Here is an 18,585-nt window from a genome sequence, read left to right on the forward strand (position 1 = left end):
TCCATGGCCAAGTCCCGAGGTGGGCGTGGCAACGCGGCACTCACCGGGTCCAAGTCACACCGGCCTGCCGCCAAACCTTCACCCCATGGTCAGACCTGGCATTTCTCTGGGCAGGAGTGCCCCTAGAACAGGTCTCCAGGCATGCTGTGGTTCACACGGATGCCTCAGTCACCGGCTGGGGGGCCACGTTCGATGGGCTTGCAGTGTCAAGGGTTTGGACGGGCCCCCAACTGCACTGGCACATCAATTGCCTCAAGTTGCTGACAGTGCGCCTTGCCTTGAGCTGTCTCAAAGGGCACTTACGAGGCAAGCACGTACTAGTCCGTACGGACAACACTGCGACCGTTGTGTACATCAACCGACAAGGTGGTCTACGCTCCCGTCGCAACTCGCAACTCACTCCAAAAACTTCTCACTACCAGTTGTTTTACTCCCTGACCGAGGGAACACTCAGCACGGACGCACTGGCACACAGCTGGCCGCGGGGCCTGCGCAAGTATGCGTTTCCCCCAGTGAGCCTTCTAGCACAGACACTGTGCAAGGTCAGGGAGGACGAGGAGCAGGTCCTGTTAGTGGCGCCCTATTGGCCCACCCGGACCAAGAGGTAATTGACACCATCATTTCGGCCAGAGCACCTTCTACAAGACACGCTTACGCCTTGAAGTGGAACCTGTTCGTCGAGTGGTGCTCTTCTCACCGAGAAGACCCCCGAAGATGCCCGGTCAGAGTCGTGCTGTCCTTCTTGCAGCAAGGGTTGGAGAGAAGGCTGTCTCCCTCCACCCTTAAAGTCTATGTCGCTGCGATTGCTGCTAACCACGACCCCGTAGAAGTGAAGTCGCTAGGGAAGCATGACCTGATCATCAGGTTCCTTAGGGGGGCGAGAAGGCTAAATTCTCCACGGCCCCCCTCTATACCCTCTTGGGACCTGACTCTAGTGCTCAGAGCAATACAGCAGGGCCCATTTGAGCCTTTGCAGACAGTCAAGCTAAAGTTTCTGTCAATGAAAACTTTGCTCCTGCTTGCATTGGCCTCCATCAAGGGGACCTGCACGCATTTTCAGTCGACGAGTCGTGCCTAAAGTTTGGGCCGGCTGACTCCCAGGTAACCCTGAGGCCCCAGCCCGGCTATGTGCCCAAGGTTCTCACTACTCCCTTCAGGGATCAGGTGGTGAGCCTGCAAGCGCGGCCCCGGAGGAGGCAGACCCAGCCCTAGCTTTGCTCTGTCCTTTTAGAGCATTAAGATGCTACGTAGACCGGACACAAAGCTTCAGGACCTCAGACCAGCTCTTTGTCTGTCATGGAGGCCAGCAGAAGGGGAATGCCGTCTCTAAGCAGAGGATGAGTCGGCTTGCTAAAACCGCTCCAGAGAGTCCATATTGTAGACCCTGTCCTTCATCCCCTCGACAGCCAGACGTGGCAGAGCGTCCGTCGCCAGGCCCTCACTTGATGAATCCGTGAGAACTGGTAGAGGGCTGGGGTCTATATGTAGAGACCTAAGTGGATCCCATATGTGTAAAGTCCACGGTGTAGCCTCAGAGCCTGTGTTTCCCCGGCAGACTTCCTGCTATTTTCCAAGAGGGTTACAATCACCTCTAATCTTCCATATGCGCCTAAACAGTTGTTCATATGTGTACGTGCTTCCGAAACCTCCTTCGAGAAGGATGGGGCTTCCGCAACGTCCCTGTTCCCAGTGGTACGGGTACGTTTTCCCAGTGTTATCCAGTCTTACTGAGTGGGTAGTGCCATAGCAGCAGTAGCTGGTCTTTTTGTGGTAAGCCCTGGCCTGCTCCAAAAAGTAGGGGCGCAGGAGGTTTCCACAGGACACTGGAAGGGGCAGTAGCTATGGCCCTTTGGTAGGGATCCCAATTCGTCGGTCATCCGACGTGACGTCGAGAGCGACCGACTGAAAGGGAACGTCTCTGTAACGTATGGTAACCCTCGTTCCATGAGGGAGGGAACAGAGACGTCCCATCGCCATAGCTTCTGTACCACCGCTGAGCGGCCAGGTTACCGGCTCGGCTCCTCAGCGAAAACCTGAATATGCGCTGCACCAGCTGCTGCCTACTCACGCTGTGATCAGCGACAGCTGGATGCAATAATTGCATGCCAATGTGCATGGGCTCGTTTAGTTTACACTCTAAGTGAATTGGTCTCTCTAAGCGAGATCCCAATTCGTCGGTCATCCTGATCACAACGTGAGTATAAGTAGGCAGCTGGTGCAGCGCATATTCAGGTTTTTGCTGAGGAGCCGAGCCGGTAACCCGGCTGCTCAGCGGTGGTACAGAAGCTATGGCGACGGGACGTGATGTCTCCATTCCCTCCTTCAAGGAACGAGGGTTACCGTATGTAATGTTACCATTACGTAACATAACGAGACGTTACCATTTTAGGGTGATGTTGCTACAGGGTAGGCCTACACTTCAGCAGAAATATTATTTACACTACATGTAATTATAGCTACATGTACTTGCTGTAGGGTTTGGTTTATAGTTAGTTACTTGTAATTGTGCTTAATTTACAATTATTTTTATAGCAAGTATGCGAAGTGTCTAACTACACCATCTTTTAGGTAGGGCTGGGACAATAAATTGATGCATCGCGATTCGATTCTGAGATTTTCGGAATGCATCATGATTCTCATTCGAATGGATTCTGAGCTTAGTTTTTAACAGGAGATGGCGCTCTATGCTAGTTTTTAACCGCACAGGCACACACTCAAATACTCATGAAGAAGAGCGCTTGTACGTTTGGCTGAGTAATGTAAGTGTTTAAATGTACTTTCACATCGGCTTTTATGCTTTTATGTGAGATCAATGTAAACACAGCCCACTGTGTGAACATCCTTGTAATTCGCTTCAGCCTTTTTGAACTTTATGAATGATTATTTTAGGTGCAAGTGGTGCGTGTGTAAGGAACTGGAAGCAAGCAGAATACGGCTATTTCTAAATCACGCAGTACCATCTGGTGTTAAAAACTAAGCTCAGAATCGATTCAAGAGAGAATCACGATGCCTTCGGAAAATCTCAGAATCAATGCAGAATCATTTCTCGATTTGCGATGCATCAATTTATTGTCCCAGCGCTACTTTTAGGCCTGTTTCACACCGCATGCATAAGCGGAGCGTAAGCAGCGCATATTTTTTCTGCGCCTATTTTAACAGGTTAGAGCATTTACACCGCATGCAAAGCCGGCGTAGCAGGAGCAAAGCAGAAGTTGCAGTGCTGTGATCGTCTTTGCTGCACCGCTCACACTGAATTAAAGCCACAGTGGATTGTTCTTGGTTAAAATAGACCTCAGTTGCCATGAAAACGAACAAATTCACCATAAAAAGCGGTGTTCCGTGTTTCACAATCACCATATGACTGATATGATGTGAATAAAAAACAAAATTAAAATGCATGAAAACTCATCATTGGCAGGAGTTTTTGACCAAACTTCAATGGCCTGTTTTAAAGGATTAAAACTTTTATAATGTAAAAATTACTTTTCTCATGTAAACTACATATACACAGCATGTTGTATGCATATCTGTGCGGGACAGTAGGAAGGGAACACGTTCGCATCACAGCAAAATATGCTGCCCATCACTAAAAGCACGTGGTCAGAGGAGAACACCTGAAAAACCCAATGGAAGATACTCCTCTGTATTTGCAGTACACTGCAGTTCAGCTGTCAGTGTGAAGGCATGCTGCTCCTGCTCTGCATGCAAACAGCTCCTGTGCTGCCTCCACTCTGCTTACTGCTTTACGCAATCCAGTGTGAAACAGGCTTTCAGAACATGAGCTTGGCATCACATGGATTGTAATTCCTGGCACTCTCATGTTCTTTCCTTCCAGGTGACATTGATGTTGTTGGACCAAAACAACAGAGAGCACATCATTGATGCTTTTAGGCCTGACGTGAGCTCCACATCCTTCCAGAGACCCATCAGTGAGATGAACATAGCCAGTGGTTGTCCTCTCTTCTGCCCTCTAGCCAAGCTGGCAGGCAAAAGCTCATATCTGAGAGATGACACCATATTTATTAAAGCCATAGTCGACCTCACCAGCTTATAAAGCACTGGAATTACTCATAATAATAATAATAATAATAATTGATATTATTATTATTATTATTATTATTATTATATCTCAGCTGCGGAAGCCAAACTATTTAAATATGATATAATATAAATAATAATATAAATGATAATAACATTATATTTATATATTGATTTATTTGGAGAAATATAAATTAAATTACAGCAATATTATTATGTGCATGTATGGAGTGGCTGTGCTCAAAGAGACTTCCACACTCAATATTTAAAACACAATATTTATTATAATACATATTTATATAATACACATTAGTACACATTATATTTTAATATTTTAACTATACCTTCTTGTAGTATTGTATGCAATACAGAAATATGACATATGTTCCGTGACATTAAGGTTTGGTTATTTTATGCATATACTGTACTTGTAGGAATTGTTTTCATGCTGTTAAATATGGGATGTCATCAGGATGCTAAATGCATCTTTAAACACGTTTAGGGGCTTGAACCCTATAGTGCAAGTATATAAACAGTTACATGTAAGTCACCAGTCTGCTTTTATTTTACTAGCTTCACTAGCTTAATAATAGAGAACCTGTGAAACCTATTCGAGAAGCTGTGTGAATCATTCAGCTTATAGAAATGAATCATTAGTGTTTGTTCTTTTAAACAAGCTCTTGGATACAGCATGTGCATGAGGCTGCAATATTTTCAATCTCACTTAGAAAAAGTTAGAAACCTTATCAGGACTGAAAATACATCTTGACTACCCAGTGCATAGATTCACTGTATTACTACCATTTGTAAACATCATCTGATCTTGGGTCCGGCTCTTTTTGTTTGGGCTTGAGCATTAAATGGCTTCATAGTATAAGAGATGTAGATGTTTAATCCGCTTCAAACCCTTATAAAAGGTACCGGCATTTTTTCTGTAACATCATTATACACTAGGTTAGCATGTTTTCTGAGTCAAAGGGTGAATTAGATGCAGTATAAATCCTGCTGCTGGTAGATAACACTCCAAGTACTTGTTACTTGGAATATTGGAAACATGGTTGTTTTGGTGGAAAGAGGAAAAAGAGAAAAGCGAGAGAGAAAAAAATATCAAAAATCTGATAAATGTTACACTTTTTAAAATTTAAATTCTTTATTATTTAGCTGTCATTTACTTATTTCTATTTTATCTATCAATTATATAGCAGATCATTCAAGTGGTGAGTATTTTTAGTATTTGTTTAGATATTAATATACACTATTTTATTAGCATGAATTTACAGTACTAAAGAGCTATAATACAATGTGTGGCAAAATTCCTTGTTTCTTTTCCTGTCAAATGTGCAGTGCATCGGGTTCAGTATCTAATAATTCTTACTATATTCAATGCTGTATGGTTTGTTTGAAATGCTGTATATCCATTTGTAACATCAATAAACAGCTTATGTGTTCTCTAAAGAGTTATGAATATTTAATCCAGTCCTAGTCTTGAGTAAAAATACAAACGTGGGAAAATTCACACTGCATCTGGTGGTAAAAGAGAAATTGTTTAATGGGCCAAACAAATTTTACACATTCCACAGTACAAAATCTACTGATGTCAAATAGCCAAAGGGCAGATGGGAAAATCATATGCACAAGCTCAAACAAACGTCACACAGGGAATCAGGTCCGTTAAAAATAAAACGACTGATGTTCTCACAACTACAGAAACAAATGCTCTAAACTACATTATTACAAGGAGATCAAATTGAAATCACTTGATGTGCATAAAATCTTAAGGAACCAAAATTAAATTAAAGTCATATTCATGAGTAACATCACAGCTGAGCTTCACATATGTAGACCATGTATGTGAGGCATGGGGGAGCATTTTTGAGTTACTTTTTTATGACATCTGTGAACAAAAATGAGCACTTTTGCTGAATATTTAATGCTGGTAAACAAAGTGAGCTCATTACACAGAAAGGTGAAGTGCTGGAGGGGAGGTAACCATGCTTATGATGCTGCATAGTATCTCAGTGCTATGAAGTCACAAAGCTCACCTACATAAATATGTAATGGTCGGTGTTTGAGCTATTTTTCTTCAGCTTTTTGGTAGTTTTAATGGTCCAACCTAAACAAATTCTCTTGGAACAGGTCATACTAGATAAATCTAAAATAAATACGCCATCATAACAGAGGTGCAGCACTGGTGCATTATTAAAACCAAATGATTTTATAAACAAAGTTCAACAAGGCGGCTTTGAATTTCTTTGGAATTTTTACATTTTCAATATAGTATGATCGTTAAAACCTGCATGACACAATCCATATGGACAATGGATACAACTGATTTCAATAAAGGCTATATGGGGTAGCTCAGGAGTAAACATCTGCATTGTCATTCTGTAATGAAGTTAAATCAAACTTCTCCTCTACATAACACCAGAACAGAGATGAAACACGTGACACATAATTGTGTTGTAAAATTGTAGCAGAACGTAGCTTTTTCTCTGTTAGGATTTAAATACTTTGACCATGTCCTTGTTCTGATCATCAGGTTGCCTGTATAACATCTACTAAAAAAGGTGCCAACAAAATACTTAAATTACAAATGTGCAGATGTGCTTCATTCATTATGACAGGGTTAAATGGGCTTTCAAATTACACACGTGACACGTATATATGAATGCGACCTTAATATCCTTGGTTCTGTGCTCTTGAAGTCACACGTCCTCTTAATGTCTGTGTCCTACGTTTTCATGTGCATCAGCGATCTTTCACCAGTATAGAGTTCCAAAGAGCCCATTTTCTTTTGTTGCTTCTCATCTTCCAGTTATCTGTTGGTCACGGCACATCCTGCAAAAGGGTCACACAAGAATGCAAGTATCCTTGTTCTTCTCAAAGAGACCACTGTGGAATCCTCAGTTTCTTGACCTCACGTGTCCCTCTGCTCATGGAGTGTCCTTCTGTGGTGTTTTCCTCTTGCATTACAGGTCAGGGTTTACCATTCAGATTAGCACTTCTGCGGCCAAGCAAGGAGGAGAGCAGTTTGCGAGACCGAAGGGGGTGCTGGGGTGCCTCGGCGAGGCGCACCATGCGTGGCGAGCGCCACACTTTAATGGTGGAGTCATCGCTGGCAGACAGCAGCAGCTCCTGGTCTGCTGGGCTGAAGGCCACAGAGTTGACCACATCATCGTGTTTCAGGCGAGCCAGGCAGATGTTGTAGTGCCGGTCCCAGATGTAACCGTGCTTGTCCTCTGCACCGCTACACAGACAATTACATAAATTAGACAATTAACACTTCTTGGGCAGTTATGACGACTCAATAGTTTTGATATTTTGTTGGTCAAGCATTTAATGATGGTTCAGATGAGTACAACAAATAATTTAGTAGTATTAGTCTGTGTGAGGCAAGGCAATTTACATTTGACCCAATATTATTTTGTTCAGGATATAAAAATAATCAATATTGTGAATGCTACCATGATTTTAAAATGCATGATAACTCGTAAGTATGAGAGATATTTGTGACAAAAACGTGGACGAAATTGGGAAGTTCAAATTCATTTCTGTGGATCAGTTAAATTATCCATTTCAATTAAGTTCAATGAACCGTTATTTAGTGTCAAATATTGCAATTTATTCTTAAAGACGAGAGACAAATGAAAACATGTTTGACACCCTCTGGCTTGATGGAATTGTAATTTTAAGCAAAACAATAAATAAAAAAATCAGTCTGTGCCAGTCATACGCCACACAATGTTCTGTGAAATCTGTCATGCAGTGTATTCCAGCCTTAAATAAATTTTAAAATGATTATCCTACTTATGGTATATGAAGTAAATTAAAATGTTTTTGAGAATCGTTTACACCAAAAATTCTCTTCTTGCAAAATGAAAAAGGACGAAAATAAAAATACTACTCTTTAAAGCCATTTCAAAGCCAATGCCTAAATAGATACATATATCATCAAAAGGTCTGAAAAATATCAGACATATCACCTAGCTGTATTATTGTGTTGTCCTGAGTTTATAAATTCTTGCTGATATTCTGGTGCAGAATTTCAGCTCGTCTAGTCATTTCTATTGGCTTAAATAACACTATGGAGCCATATTTTACTGGTACCTATCACTACCACATCTAGCACTGTTGATATGACTGAAAAAAAAAACATGTTCCCTTTTATATATGCATTCATCATGTCAAAACCGGAATGTACAGTAATTACAAGCTTACAATGACCTTTAAAAGCTTAATTAGTCATGCAAACATTCCTGTTATTAAGCACTCAAATGCTTTGACAAATGTAATCCACTCAATGGGATTCCCACAACATAAAAAAGCCTGCTTTTCAAAAACATTTTCCTGATGCTGCACCCATGCCGTTTACTTGTCAGTATAAAGTTCAAGACCAGTGTTGTATCAGCCAGTGAAAGAATTGATTTAAGAAGAAAGATTAAATTACTTCTAGTGCATCTTTACTCTGGTTTATAGCATGTACTATATTCCAAACATCTGTTATTTGGAGCACTAGTTAACAGGCCAAAAAATCAGTTCACTACTGCGAATAAAATGTGCACAGGTGGCTGAGCTGTAAATTACCTGGCGACAAAGTCTCGGCTGACGTCAAGGAAGATAAAGAAGCACTCATCGTTGGGTGTGAAGGCCCGGTGGGCTCGAAGGCTGCGGCGTTCCTCTCTAAGACTCTTCAGATCAATCACATGCAGGTCTATCTCCTCTGCGATGGGTGGAGGGGACATGGGGTCAGAGATCACACAGCCTGCTGGCCACGCTCGACTGTTTACGTACAAGTACCTGTGAACAGACAAACACGGTTGCCATTTTCCAAGATAATGCTTTGATTTCAGCAGGGTTTTCAGGAGTTGTTGTCCATGATTTCCATGGCCTTTTAGGCATTTTATTTAAAACATTGTAGCGACTGATTAAGTGGAAATGAATAGACTGCGATGATTACACTTTATAAGTACCTATAAAGGTGCTGCATATCATTTTTTGACTCTACTTAAGAATAATATACCATAACATGTTTCCAGAGATTTAGGAAACACTGCTGAGTCTGAGGAAGAGGGGGCGGGAGAAACAACACTCTCCAATATGTTGAATTTGGACTGCAGTACCCATTTTAATGGCTAGCTGTCAATATTACTTACTGCTCCTTAATAAGATGAAAAGATGAAGCTTTCTAAGCCTGCTTGCGCCCCCTGGAGGAAAACTGTGTGACTTTGCACCACATAGAAACACAAGAGCAACATCCTGGTAATCACTCACAGCACCACAGATAATATTGTACACAAAGTGATTCTCTTTTTAGAATTTGAAAGGCTGTATGAACTTGCTGAGTAAACTGCATTAGTGCAAAGTTAGCCCTCTACCGCTGCACAACACACACCTATGGTCAGGTGACAGACCCATGCCAATGATGTGGCCGTGTATGTCAATCACATGATCAAGTGAGTTGAAGAATTCATCCGTACTGCGCTCCTCTCCCAACACAGGACCACATGTCGTCATTTGATCAGGCATTATCCGCTTGATGCCTGAAACAAACAAACACAGCAATTCAGAAATCCGGGCATTTATGGAATTAGCAGGTGAAGTAATCATTCATACAGTATCCCATTAAAGACATAAGCGCGTGCTCACCTATTTGGTGAGGCGAGTAGGTAAGGCTGCCGGTGGTGAAGAGGAGGTAGGTCTTGTCCTCTCCTTCTCCAGGAGCTGAGGGAGACACCAGGTTTGGATCAGGAGCTTTGGTGCGTCTGCTGCCCATCAACCTGGCCACCTTTGTCTCCAACTCTCGTTCACGAGCAGCTATGCTCTGATGACCCTAATGGCAGCAAATACAGAAACTGCACATATAACTGACAATAACAGCTGAAGAGATGTTTTTAAAACATGGCTTATTGAAAGTCGTGTTTAATCTGTTGCTATAATATTGATTGCTGTATATTTAATTTCAGCTGCATTTGTGGCAGTTGTTTCAGAAGTTGAAAAAGTTATTACATTTTAATAAAAAATTATGAACAATTTTGGTCACACTTTAGTTTGGGGATCAATTCTTACTATTAACTATACCTTTTGCCTCAAACTCCTAATTTGCTGCTTATTATAATTATTAATAGTTAATAATGAATTATTAATAGTTACTTGTAGTAGTAACTATAGTAAAGTAGTTGTTCTTTAGATATGGGGTAGGATTAAGGGATCTAAAACATGGTCATGCAAAATGAGGCATTAATATGTGATTTATAAGTACTAATAAACAACCAATATGCATGATAATAAGCAACTAGTTAAGAGAGAGAATTGGTCCCTAAACTATAAAGTGTTTCCACAATTAACATGCACAGATGAACTGCTCAGGGAACATTTATGTAAATCATGTCAATTCAGATTTCATGTTTTATAAATGCTGATAAAATTATCTTTTTCACTGATATTTGAATATTTGCAGTCATCGATTGATGCACATCCAAAATCACTATGCATAATACTTAATGATTTTAACTTGCACTATATCCAATCCAATGCTTTTGTTGCGGAAGAAAATTAAAAAAAAATGGAAAACAAATTAAACAAAATTTCCCATTTTCCCAGAAGATCAATGTGTCTACAACTGAAAATGGAAACACAATGGAATTCCTAATGATATATATATATATATATATATAAAAGAAAATCTTGAGTGGCTTAAAATGTAGGTGCAGTGATCCCTATGGTTATTACATGTATAACATGCTGAATCCCGGGCAGGTTAAATGAGGGCGGATGTGCTGACACTCTTTTTTCTCCTCGCTCCTCATCTTCATCCTCCTCCTCTTCACTGTCTGTGATTCCCAGATCAAAGACGAGAGGCTGGTGCTGCTGTGTCCGCTGAGCTTGAGCCTTTGACTGAGCTTCATAGTCCAGAAGGAGGTCAGGAGAGTCGTGTCGACGGCAGTGGGCCACCATCACTGTGCGGATAGTGCTGGCGTTGATGTTCTGGATCTTAAACAGACGCTTCACCACATTCACATTTTCTGACTCGATGTCCTAAACATGGAGAGGCGAAACACAGAGTGAGTAGTTATTATCTAATAGCTACATAAATCAATACCCATTAGATGTTTAGCTAGTTTTTTGTGTGTTATTGGCATAATTTAATTTGGCTACAGATTCTTATAATTAATTAACCAAAATGAAATATTTTTTTGTGACAAAGTCTATGGAATGAACAGAAAACATTGTTTTATCACAGGGTAAAACATTGTTTAACGAAATGAAAAACATATTTCATGGCCAGTAGGAATTTTTTTTTTTCAATTCATCAACTACATTATGCACATCACTTTAAGACCTTAGAGAAATGAACACATCTGGACCTGGAAAGCTTTGTTGAGCCAGAGCACAGAGCAGGAGGTCATGTTGCCAATCCAGTGCAGGTTACCAGAGATTAGGTGAGTCTCATTCAGCCAGCAGCCGAACACATCATATGGCTTATTTCTCACACGGGACAGCAGAGTGTAGTTCTCTACGGATCCAAAACAACAACATCAATCAGAAATTTATTTACAGTGGGTGTGTGCAGTTGGTGTTTGTAACAGCTGTCTGTCAGTACCCAAGCTGATGACTGCAATCTCTCCAGAAGAGGAGTGATGTGGGCCCAGGTATACCCCTGACACCAGCAGCAGTGTGTCATCGGCGTTAAATTGGGAGAACTGAGTGTAGCCCCAGTTAAACTGCCGCATGCTGGAGCTGTGAATCAAAGAGATGGTACCATCTGATCGTTCTGTGTCCCAAACCTGTAAAAGCACATTGTGTGAATTTTTATTATTCAGTGAATAACAAATAACATTATTTTTATATTTATTTATCATCAAAATAATATCATCATATATTTTTATATTTATTTATCATCAAACTTAGTCTAAAGGTGACATATTATGAAAATTTGACTTTTTTCATGTTTAAGTGCTATAATTGGGTCCCCAGTGTATCTACCAACCCAAAAATGTGAAAAAGAACAACCCAGTAAATTTTTTGGAAAGCCTTTTTCTGCAAGCTTGTGAAAAACGAGGCACTCAAATTCTGCTCCACCTGTGACATAGAAAAGGGATCTTCTTATAATATTACCACTCCTTAATCTGCAAGTTTATACCCACGGCACTGCCATTCTGTTTTTGCAAGCAATAACAGTGTACCAGTTCTAACGCCACAGCGAAAGTTCGAGCAAAGTATGGTTGCTGTTCTGTCTTTGGCTGCACTGACGAGTACAGAACACTATTTAGAGTCCCAGCCTCAGAGGAGACAAGAGAGCAGTGGATTTATTTATTGTATATTACGCTGCTGCCACACAGATCTAAAATAAACATGCAATTTCTTTCCCAGCTGTTTATCTTCACCGGCATAACAGACTTTTTAACATAATCGTGTGTATTTGACAGGCGCAGCCCAATTCTGGAAAAAGGGGCGTGGAACAACAGCTAATTTGCATTTAAAGAGACATGCACGAAAACAGCATGTTTCTGCTTCCACTCAAAATAGTAGGGTTGGGCGATAAATCGATAACGATAATTATCGTGCTTTATAAATTTCCTCTATATACGATAACAAGAGTTCGATAAATGTTCGATAAAATGTTTATGCGGCAAAGGCGATGCGAGCTTCATGCAGTTACTCGCTGATGATTCTAGATCACGTGAACACTTAACAGCGCTATCAGATCTAGTGTGAAGCTCTTGAATTCAGCGAAGAACACAAATAACTCTGTTTACAGCCAGATGATACAGCGCTGACAAACAGGAGAAACACTGTGAGCAACGATACAGTCAGAAGACTTTTTAATCTACAAATCACCATCATTTACCATAGCACTAACTGCACCATAGTATTGTGTCAGAAATGTGGGTATTCGTGTCGAATTTTATTATATTTTTATTAATGTAGACAGTCATGTATTAAATGTATTGAAGGAGGAGTAATGGAATATAGTTACAGTACTTTTTGTGATTAAGCTATAGCATTTATGCATTTATACATGTATTTAGACTACTGTTTTTCATACAAATACCTAGAAGCCATATTACCATATTTTTACCATAGTATTGAAGTGCTATATTTGTGGTTTTAATTGATTATCATGATCTAAGTGTATGCTTCTATAGAAGACCAATGGTTAAAAAAAAAAAAAAAACAGTCAGAATAATTAAATTTCACCATATATAAATGAGATTGCTACAATTTTTATAGATATTACTGACTTTGATAATGAACATAGATCTACATCTGCATCCTAACTCAAGCTACTATCAAATGTGCATTTCTAAGAGACAAAAAAATTTGATTATTAATATTATCAGGCAACACAAACCTGTTTCTTGATTTGAAATAATATTACTTATTAGAACATGCAGAACTAAGAATTTATTAATTTTTTCTATTAAGATATTTATTTTGATAAGGAAAAATTACTGGAAAAGTGTAAAGAATTAGTGTTTGTCATGTTCTGAGCATAAAGAATAGTTTAAAACCGCAACTTTCACATTGGAGAAAAAAAATCTGCCTTTAAACGAAATTAAATTTGACATTCATCGTGATAATTATCGTTATCGACTGATATGAAGAAAAATTATCGTGATACAAAATAGGCATTTTCAAAATTATATAATAAATGATCTGTGGGGTATTTTGATCTTAAACTTCAAAAACACATTCTGGGGACACCTGAGACTTATATTACATATTGTAAAAAGGGGCATAATAGGTCTCCTTTAAATGTTGTATATGCATATGCTGAAACTGTGGTTTCAGAAAAGGCAAATAAAAAAGTCTTAAAGACAAATGTAAAGTAAAATGTTTTTTTGTTTCACGTTTGTTTCATCTTGCTGTAAAAACCATTAATTAAAACAATTTTTTTTACAAATATTTAAGTTTAATAACACTTAAAATGTCAAGTAAAATATATTTCCTTGCAACCTGAAACGTGAATGTGCACATCAAAACCATTATTTTCAAAATCTTAAAAATGAATTTTTCAAGGTAAAATGTATTTTCTTCAAATATCATAACTTATGAATTATCATAACTAAAATATCATTACTTTTTTTGGGGTGTGGCACCACATAACATTTCATAACCTAAACTAAGGCCATGTCCACACGTACACGGGTATTTTTATAAACAGAGTTTATCCTTCTGTTTTTAAAAAAATCTCTGTCCACATGAAAACGCAAACGCATAATATGAAGCGCTCTCAAGAGCATGCCAAACCAACAGGTGGAGATATAATCTCAACCGTAAAGCCATGTTGGCCAATCAGAAGCCTGAAAATTTTCCAGTAAGCGGAGATAACAGCGCAGGCTCCGATGTCACAAGCCAAAATCTCCGGTTACGCTGTCTACACGATAACACTGTACGGAGTTTTTGAAAATCTTCACCCTGGCAGGAGTTTTCAAAAATCCTAGTGCTGCGTTTGCGTGTGGAAGAACGGCCAAACCGCATAGAAAAAGCTGGTTTTGAAAATACCCGCGTTCGTGTGGACAGGGCCTAACATTGCTTGACACAAAAATGTCAAATTATCTGTTATTTTTGACCCCAACACACCGTCATGACAGTCTGCTGGGATTTTCTCTATGATTATCAACATGTAAAAGGTTTTGTTTCAAAGAATTATTTTTTTTCTTCATTATAATATCAGAAGTTAAGTCATATATGAATAGCATTTTTTGGTAATATACAGTGGGTACGGAAAGTATTCAGACCCCCTTAAATTTTTCACTCTTTGTTATATTGCAGCCATTTGCTAAAATCATTTAAGTTAATTTTTTTCCCTCATTAATGTACACACAGCACCCCATATTGACAGAAAAACACAGAATTGTTGACATTTTTGCAGATTTATTAAAAAAGAAAAACTGAAATATCACATGGTCCTAAGTATTCAGACCCTTTGCTGTGACACTCATATATTTAACTCAGGGGCTGTCCATTTCTTCTGATCAGCCTTGAGATGGACAAAAAATTAATTGTCATATCACTGACCTTGTTAGAATTGCTATTATTTGCTTTGAAAAATTGTTAAATGCATAACCTGTCCTTATTTGTGCTAGGAAAAGATTTTGTGGAACAACATCCGTGTTATGCAGTACTGTGACATGCCAACTATCCAGATGGTCTTTTTTTTTTTTTGCATATAACCATAGAGATTGCATGTTATTATTACTGGCATATGCAAAAAATTTAATCTTGTTTTCATCTTTATGAAGCAAACAGTAGGCAGTCTTACCTTAACGGTACAGTCTTTGGAGCAGGAAGAGAAGCGATGTCCACGGTGAGAGAAAGCCAAATGCAGGACCTGATCATGATGCTCCTTCAGAGTCTGAACCTCCACACAGGGAATGCAGTCATACAGCCGCTTGAACTCCCTGTACCACGACTCAGCCGCTGCACACACGCAGGAAAAGCACAGTTATTTCAAAAGGTGCAAGTAGTGCTGCCACAGTGTGGCATTCATACATGAAGAGGGTAAGAAAGTGGCAAAATTTAAGCACTGTCACATGTCTTTTACTATTTAGTGGATTAGTAGTAAAAGGTCACATGTGTTCCACTTTGTTTTCGCAAAATAAACACTTTTGGCCACAGATGTGAAGGTGTGTGCTTATTTATTTTACACATGAATGCATTGCCTATGATGCAGTTTATATAAAAGTTCAGCTCCAGCTACAGTACCAGGGTGGCGAGGCACCGAGCGTGGGATGCAGTAGTAGTTGTAGAAGAGCTCCTTCCAGAGGAATTCATCCCGCGACACAGCAAACCACTGACGACAGGTGAACCCTGCGCTCAGCACTGCCTTATGAGGGAGATGCAAGAAGATTTCCAGCACCAAGCTGTCAGGCAAGCCAGGGCCACTTGCCATCCTGACATCCTGAAAAAACATAACATTAAAGATGACTTTTAACCGATTACATCAACAAAGGCTATTTTGCTAGTGTTATATTAACAATGGCTAATGGCTATTCATCCAACCATTAACAATGGCTATTTTGCGCTACAAACATTCGTCCATTAACTGGTAAAATAACTTTTCTCCGGGACCTTATCTCTGTTGATGTTGCTCACAGAAACCTGGTAAACACCAATTAAGCACAGTGAACTTAATTTGCTCTCTTAAAGATTTTGGTCTGTGAATTGTACTTTGTTTGCTATCTGTCAATTTTTTTTTAACTTTGTAAAGCAGCCTTGACTTTTAGAAAGGCGCTACAAAAATATAAACCACAGCAACAACGCACAGCAAAAGTCTATTTGTGCTTTATGAAAACTAGATATCTGAGATAAAAACAAATGTTTAAATCCTCTGATCCTGCCAAACTTGCTTTTGCAGATTTCAGAGTTTCCTGGACACATACACCTAGACATCTGGTCTAATTCACCCAGTATAAGTTTGGCAAATGTTCAGGTCTTTTTAGAGATTAACTGGGTTTGTTTACACTTGGCAGGTTTGGTTAGATTAAAATGTACTCTGGTGCGACTGCTCGGTAAGTGCATTCACCAAATAAGTGGATGAAGGCCCACAATAGGTCTCAGTCAACTTCCAAAGGAACACTATCAATACAAGTGATTTGATTAAAACATCTAAATAGTCACACATTTACATGTTTGTTTCATGGTAATGTCTAACAGTATAACATAAAATACTGCATATTTCTCACTTGTGAAAAACTGGCTGTTACATAAAAATGTTTACTTATTAAACAATATATCAAACAAGTTTTGTTACTTATTGATAACTATTGTTTCTTGTTGAAGGCACAGCAGTACAACATTGTTTAAAAAAAAATCCACCAAATAGTGGCATTTATTGGTTGACTTGATAACAAATAATTGTATCTAGTCTTTGTAAGTCTATCTTTCAAGAACAGACTAGCTGCAAATCCATCCACTATAGTGGATAAAAAGTACGGCTCTCCCCTCTCATTTCTCTATTCTAATTTAAGATCTGACAGTTGTAAATTAAGACTGAGTAACACAGTCTCTCCTTCTCCACCCAGATGTTTATTTTTAGATGTATTTTTTTAGACATAAAAGGAAAATAGAAAAAAAATATATGCTATCACTTTTTAATCTATAGTGTAGATTGTTGTTGTTGTTTTTTATAAACTGATCTGAATTGATCTAAGAGCATTTAGCACATTAAGGATACTTTTTTTACACATAAAAATAAATGAGTATGGTATGCATACCATTTCGCTGCTGAATGTTAAAACATAAGACAAACTCATCACACCTCATCTATATGCGCAAGGCATGGGCTTATACAATGTAAGATTCTGCATAGGGTTTACTATACTAATGCTAGACTTGCCAAAATATACACCTCTGTCAGCGATGCATGTAATAGGTGCAAGCAATCACCAGCAGACCTCATTCACATGTTGTGGGAATGCAATAAAATATTTGATTATTGGACTAAAATATTTAAAACTTTGAAAGATGCCTTCGACATAGATATCGATACAAATCCACTTTTGGCCATTTTTGGGTTGGCAGTAGATGTTAACATTTCAGTAACGGTTCAAAAGGCTTTAGCCTTTACTACTTTACTAGCAAGACGTCTCATCCTTTTAAAGTGGAAGCACGTCTCACCCCCTTCTTTTGATACATGGCTAAAAGAAGTGTTTACTTGCATTAAATTGGAAAAAATTAGACTGGTCTTTAACGAACCCGTGAGTGACATTGACAAGGTGTGGCGCCCCTTTTTAGATTATCTGCTGGCTTGATACTTAAGCTGAGCATTAATATATATAAACATACAATTTTTATTTGTTTTTTTAAACAAAGCATTACATTTTTTTTTATTATTATTATTAAAATGTATTTATTTATTACTTTCTTTTTTTTTCTCCTCTGGAAAAGGGAGGGAAGTATTAGTGGGGTAGTATTAGTAATAACATGGAAGAATAATTGTATAAAATTAATGTTGTAATTTGTTGAGTTGATATTCCATGCAGAAAATCTAATAATAAAAAAATTTGAAATAAAACATAAGAAAAAAAAATATTTTTAAGGGATGCACTATTGCACAAATTCTGATAATTAATTTAGTTGTTTTGTCTTATTTGTTTTAATTAAAAAACTGCATTCACACTAAAACTTAAACTTACAATTTAATCAATTTAGACTTCAATCTATAGATCAAAATGGAAAGTTTGATCATGAAAGATAAATTAGGTATAAATAAATAACTATGTAATTTGCAGGCATGCAGTAATAGAAATTCTGGGTTACCCACACATCCAAATTTATTTATTTAATTATTTATTCATTCATTCTAGACTACGTTAGAACATCCAAATTAGAGCAGATTTATAAAATGAGATATACTATATGTTATTTTCTAGCATAGGTTTTGATTATTGTTTTTATATTATGGCAGATATTGAACATTTAAACTTTTATGCCTGTTTTTAAATTAAATTCAACCTTTCTTTATTATACAAGCAACCAAAAACAGGTACAATATGATAAACAATATTATCATAAATATATGAAAGGGGGGGGGGGGGGGGG

The 18,585-nt window shown here is 38.5% G+C and overlaps 2 protein-coding genes across 3 annotated transcripts in view; one reads left to right on the forward strand and one right to left on the reverse strand.

Moving 5' to 3' along the window:
• The window catches only part of LOC107567702 (TNF receptor-associated factor 2-like), a 40,657-nt gene extending 36,557 nt beyond the window's left edge, over positions 1 to 4,100 (forward strand). For both annotated transcript variants that reach the window (XM_016253441.1, XM_016253444.1), the window contains one exon: positions 3,836 to 4,100. In XM_016253441.1, the coding sequence (XP_016108927.1) occupies positions 3,836 to 4,054 (219 nt within the window). In that variant the 3' untranslated portion in view covers positions 4,055 to 4,100. The remainder of the gene's footprint in view (positions 1 to 3,835) is intronic.
• A 1,463-nt stretch (positions 4,101 to 5,563) lies between these two features.
• LOC107567701 (F-box/WD repeat-containing protein 5-like) overlaps positions 5,564 to 18,585 on the reverse strand; it is a 13,414-nt gene continuing 392 nt past the window's right edge. The window contains exons 2-10 of the mRNA XM_016253439.1: positions 15,748 to 15,943; positions 15,305 to 15,462; positions 11,639 to 11,822; positions 11,403 to 11,551; positions 10,768 to 11,073; positions 9,685 to 9,868; positions 9,431 to 9,578; positions 8,623 to 8,835; positions 5,564 to 7,285 (exon numbers count right to left, since the gene is read on the reverse strand). Coding sequence (XP_016108925.1) covers positions 7,015 to 7,285; positions 8,623 to 8,835; positions 9,431 to 9,578; positions 9,685 to 9,868; positions 10,768 to 11,073; positions 11,403 to 11,551; positions 11,639 to 11,822; positions 15,305 to 15,462; positions 15,748 to 15,934 — 1,800 coding nt within the window. The 5' untranslated portion in view covers positions 15,935 to 15,943 and the 3' untranslated portion in view covers positions 5,564 to 7,014. The remainder of the gene's footprint in view (positions 7,286 to 8,622; positions 8,836 to 9,430; positions 9,579 to 9,684; positions 9,869 to 10,767; positions 11,074 to 11,402; positions 11,552 to 11,638; positions 11,823 to 15,304; positions 15,463 to 15,747; positions 15,944 to 18,585) is intronic.

Source organism: Sinocyclocheilus grahami, unplaced genomic scaffold, assembly GCF_001515645.1.
Source record: "Sinocyclocheilus grahami isolate Dianchi unplaced genomic scaffold, SAMN03320097.WGS_v1.1 scaffold1181.1, whole genome shotgun sequence".
In the NCBI taxonomy this organism is placed as follows: Eukaryota; Metazoa; Chordata; class Actinopteri; order Cypriniformes; family Cyprinidae; genus Sinocyclocheilus; species Sinocyclocheilus grahami.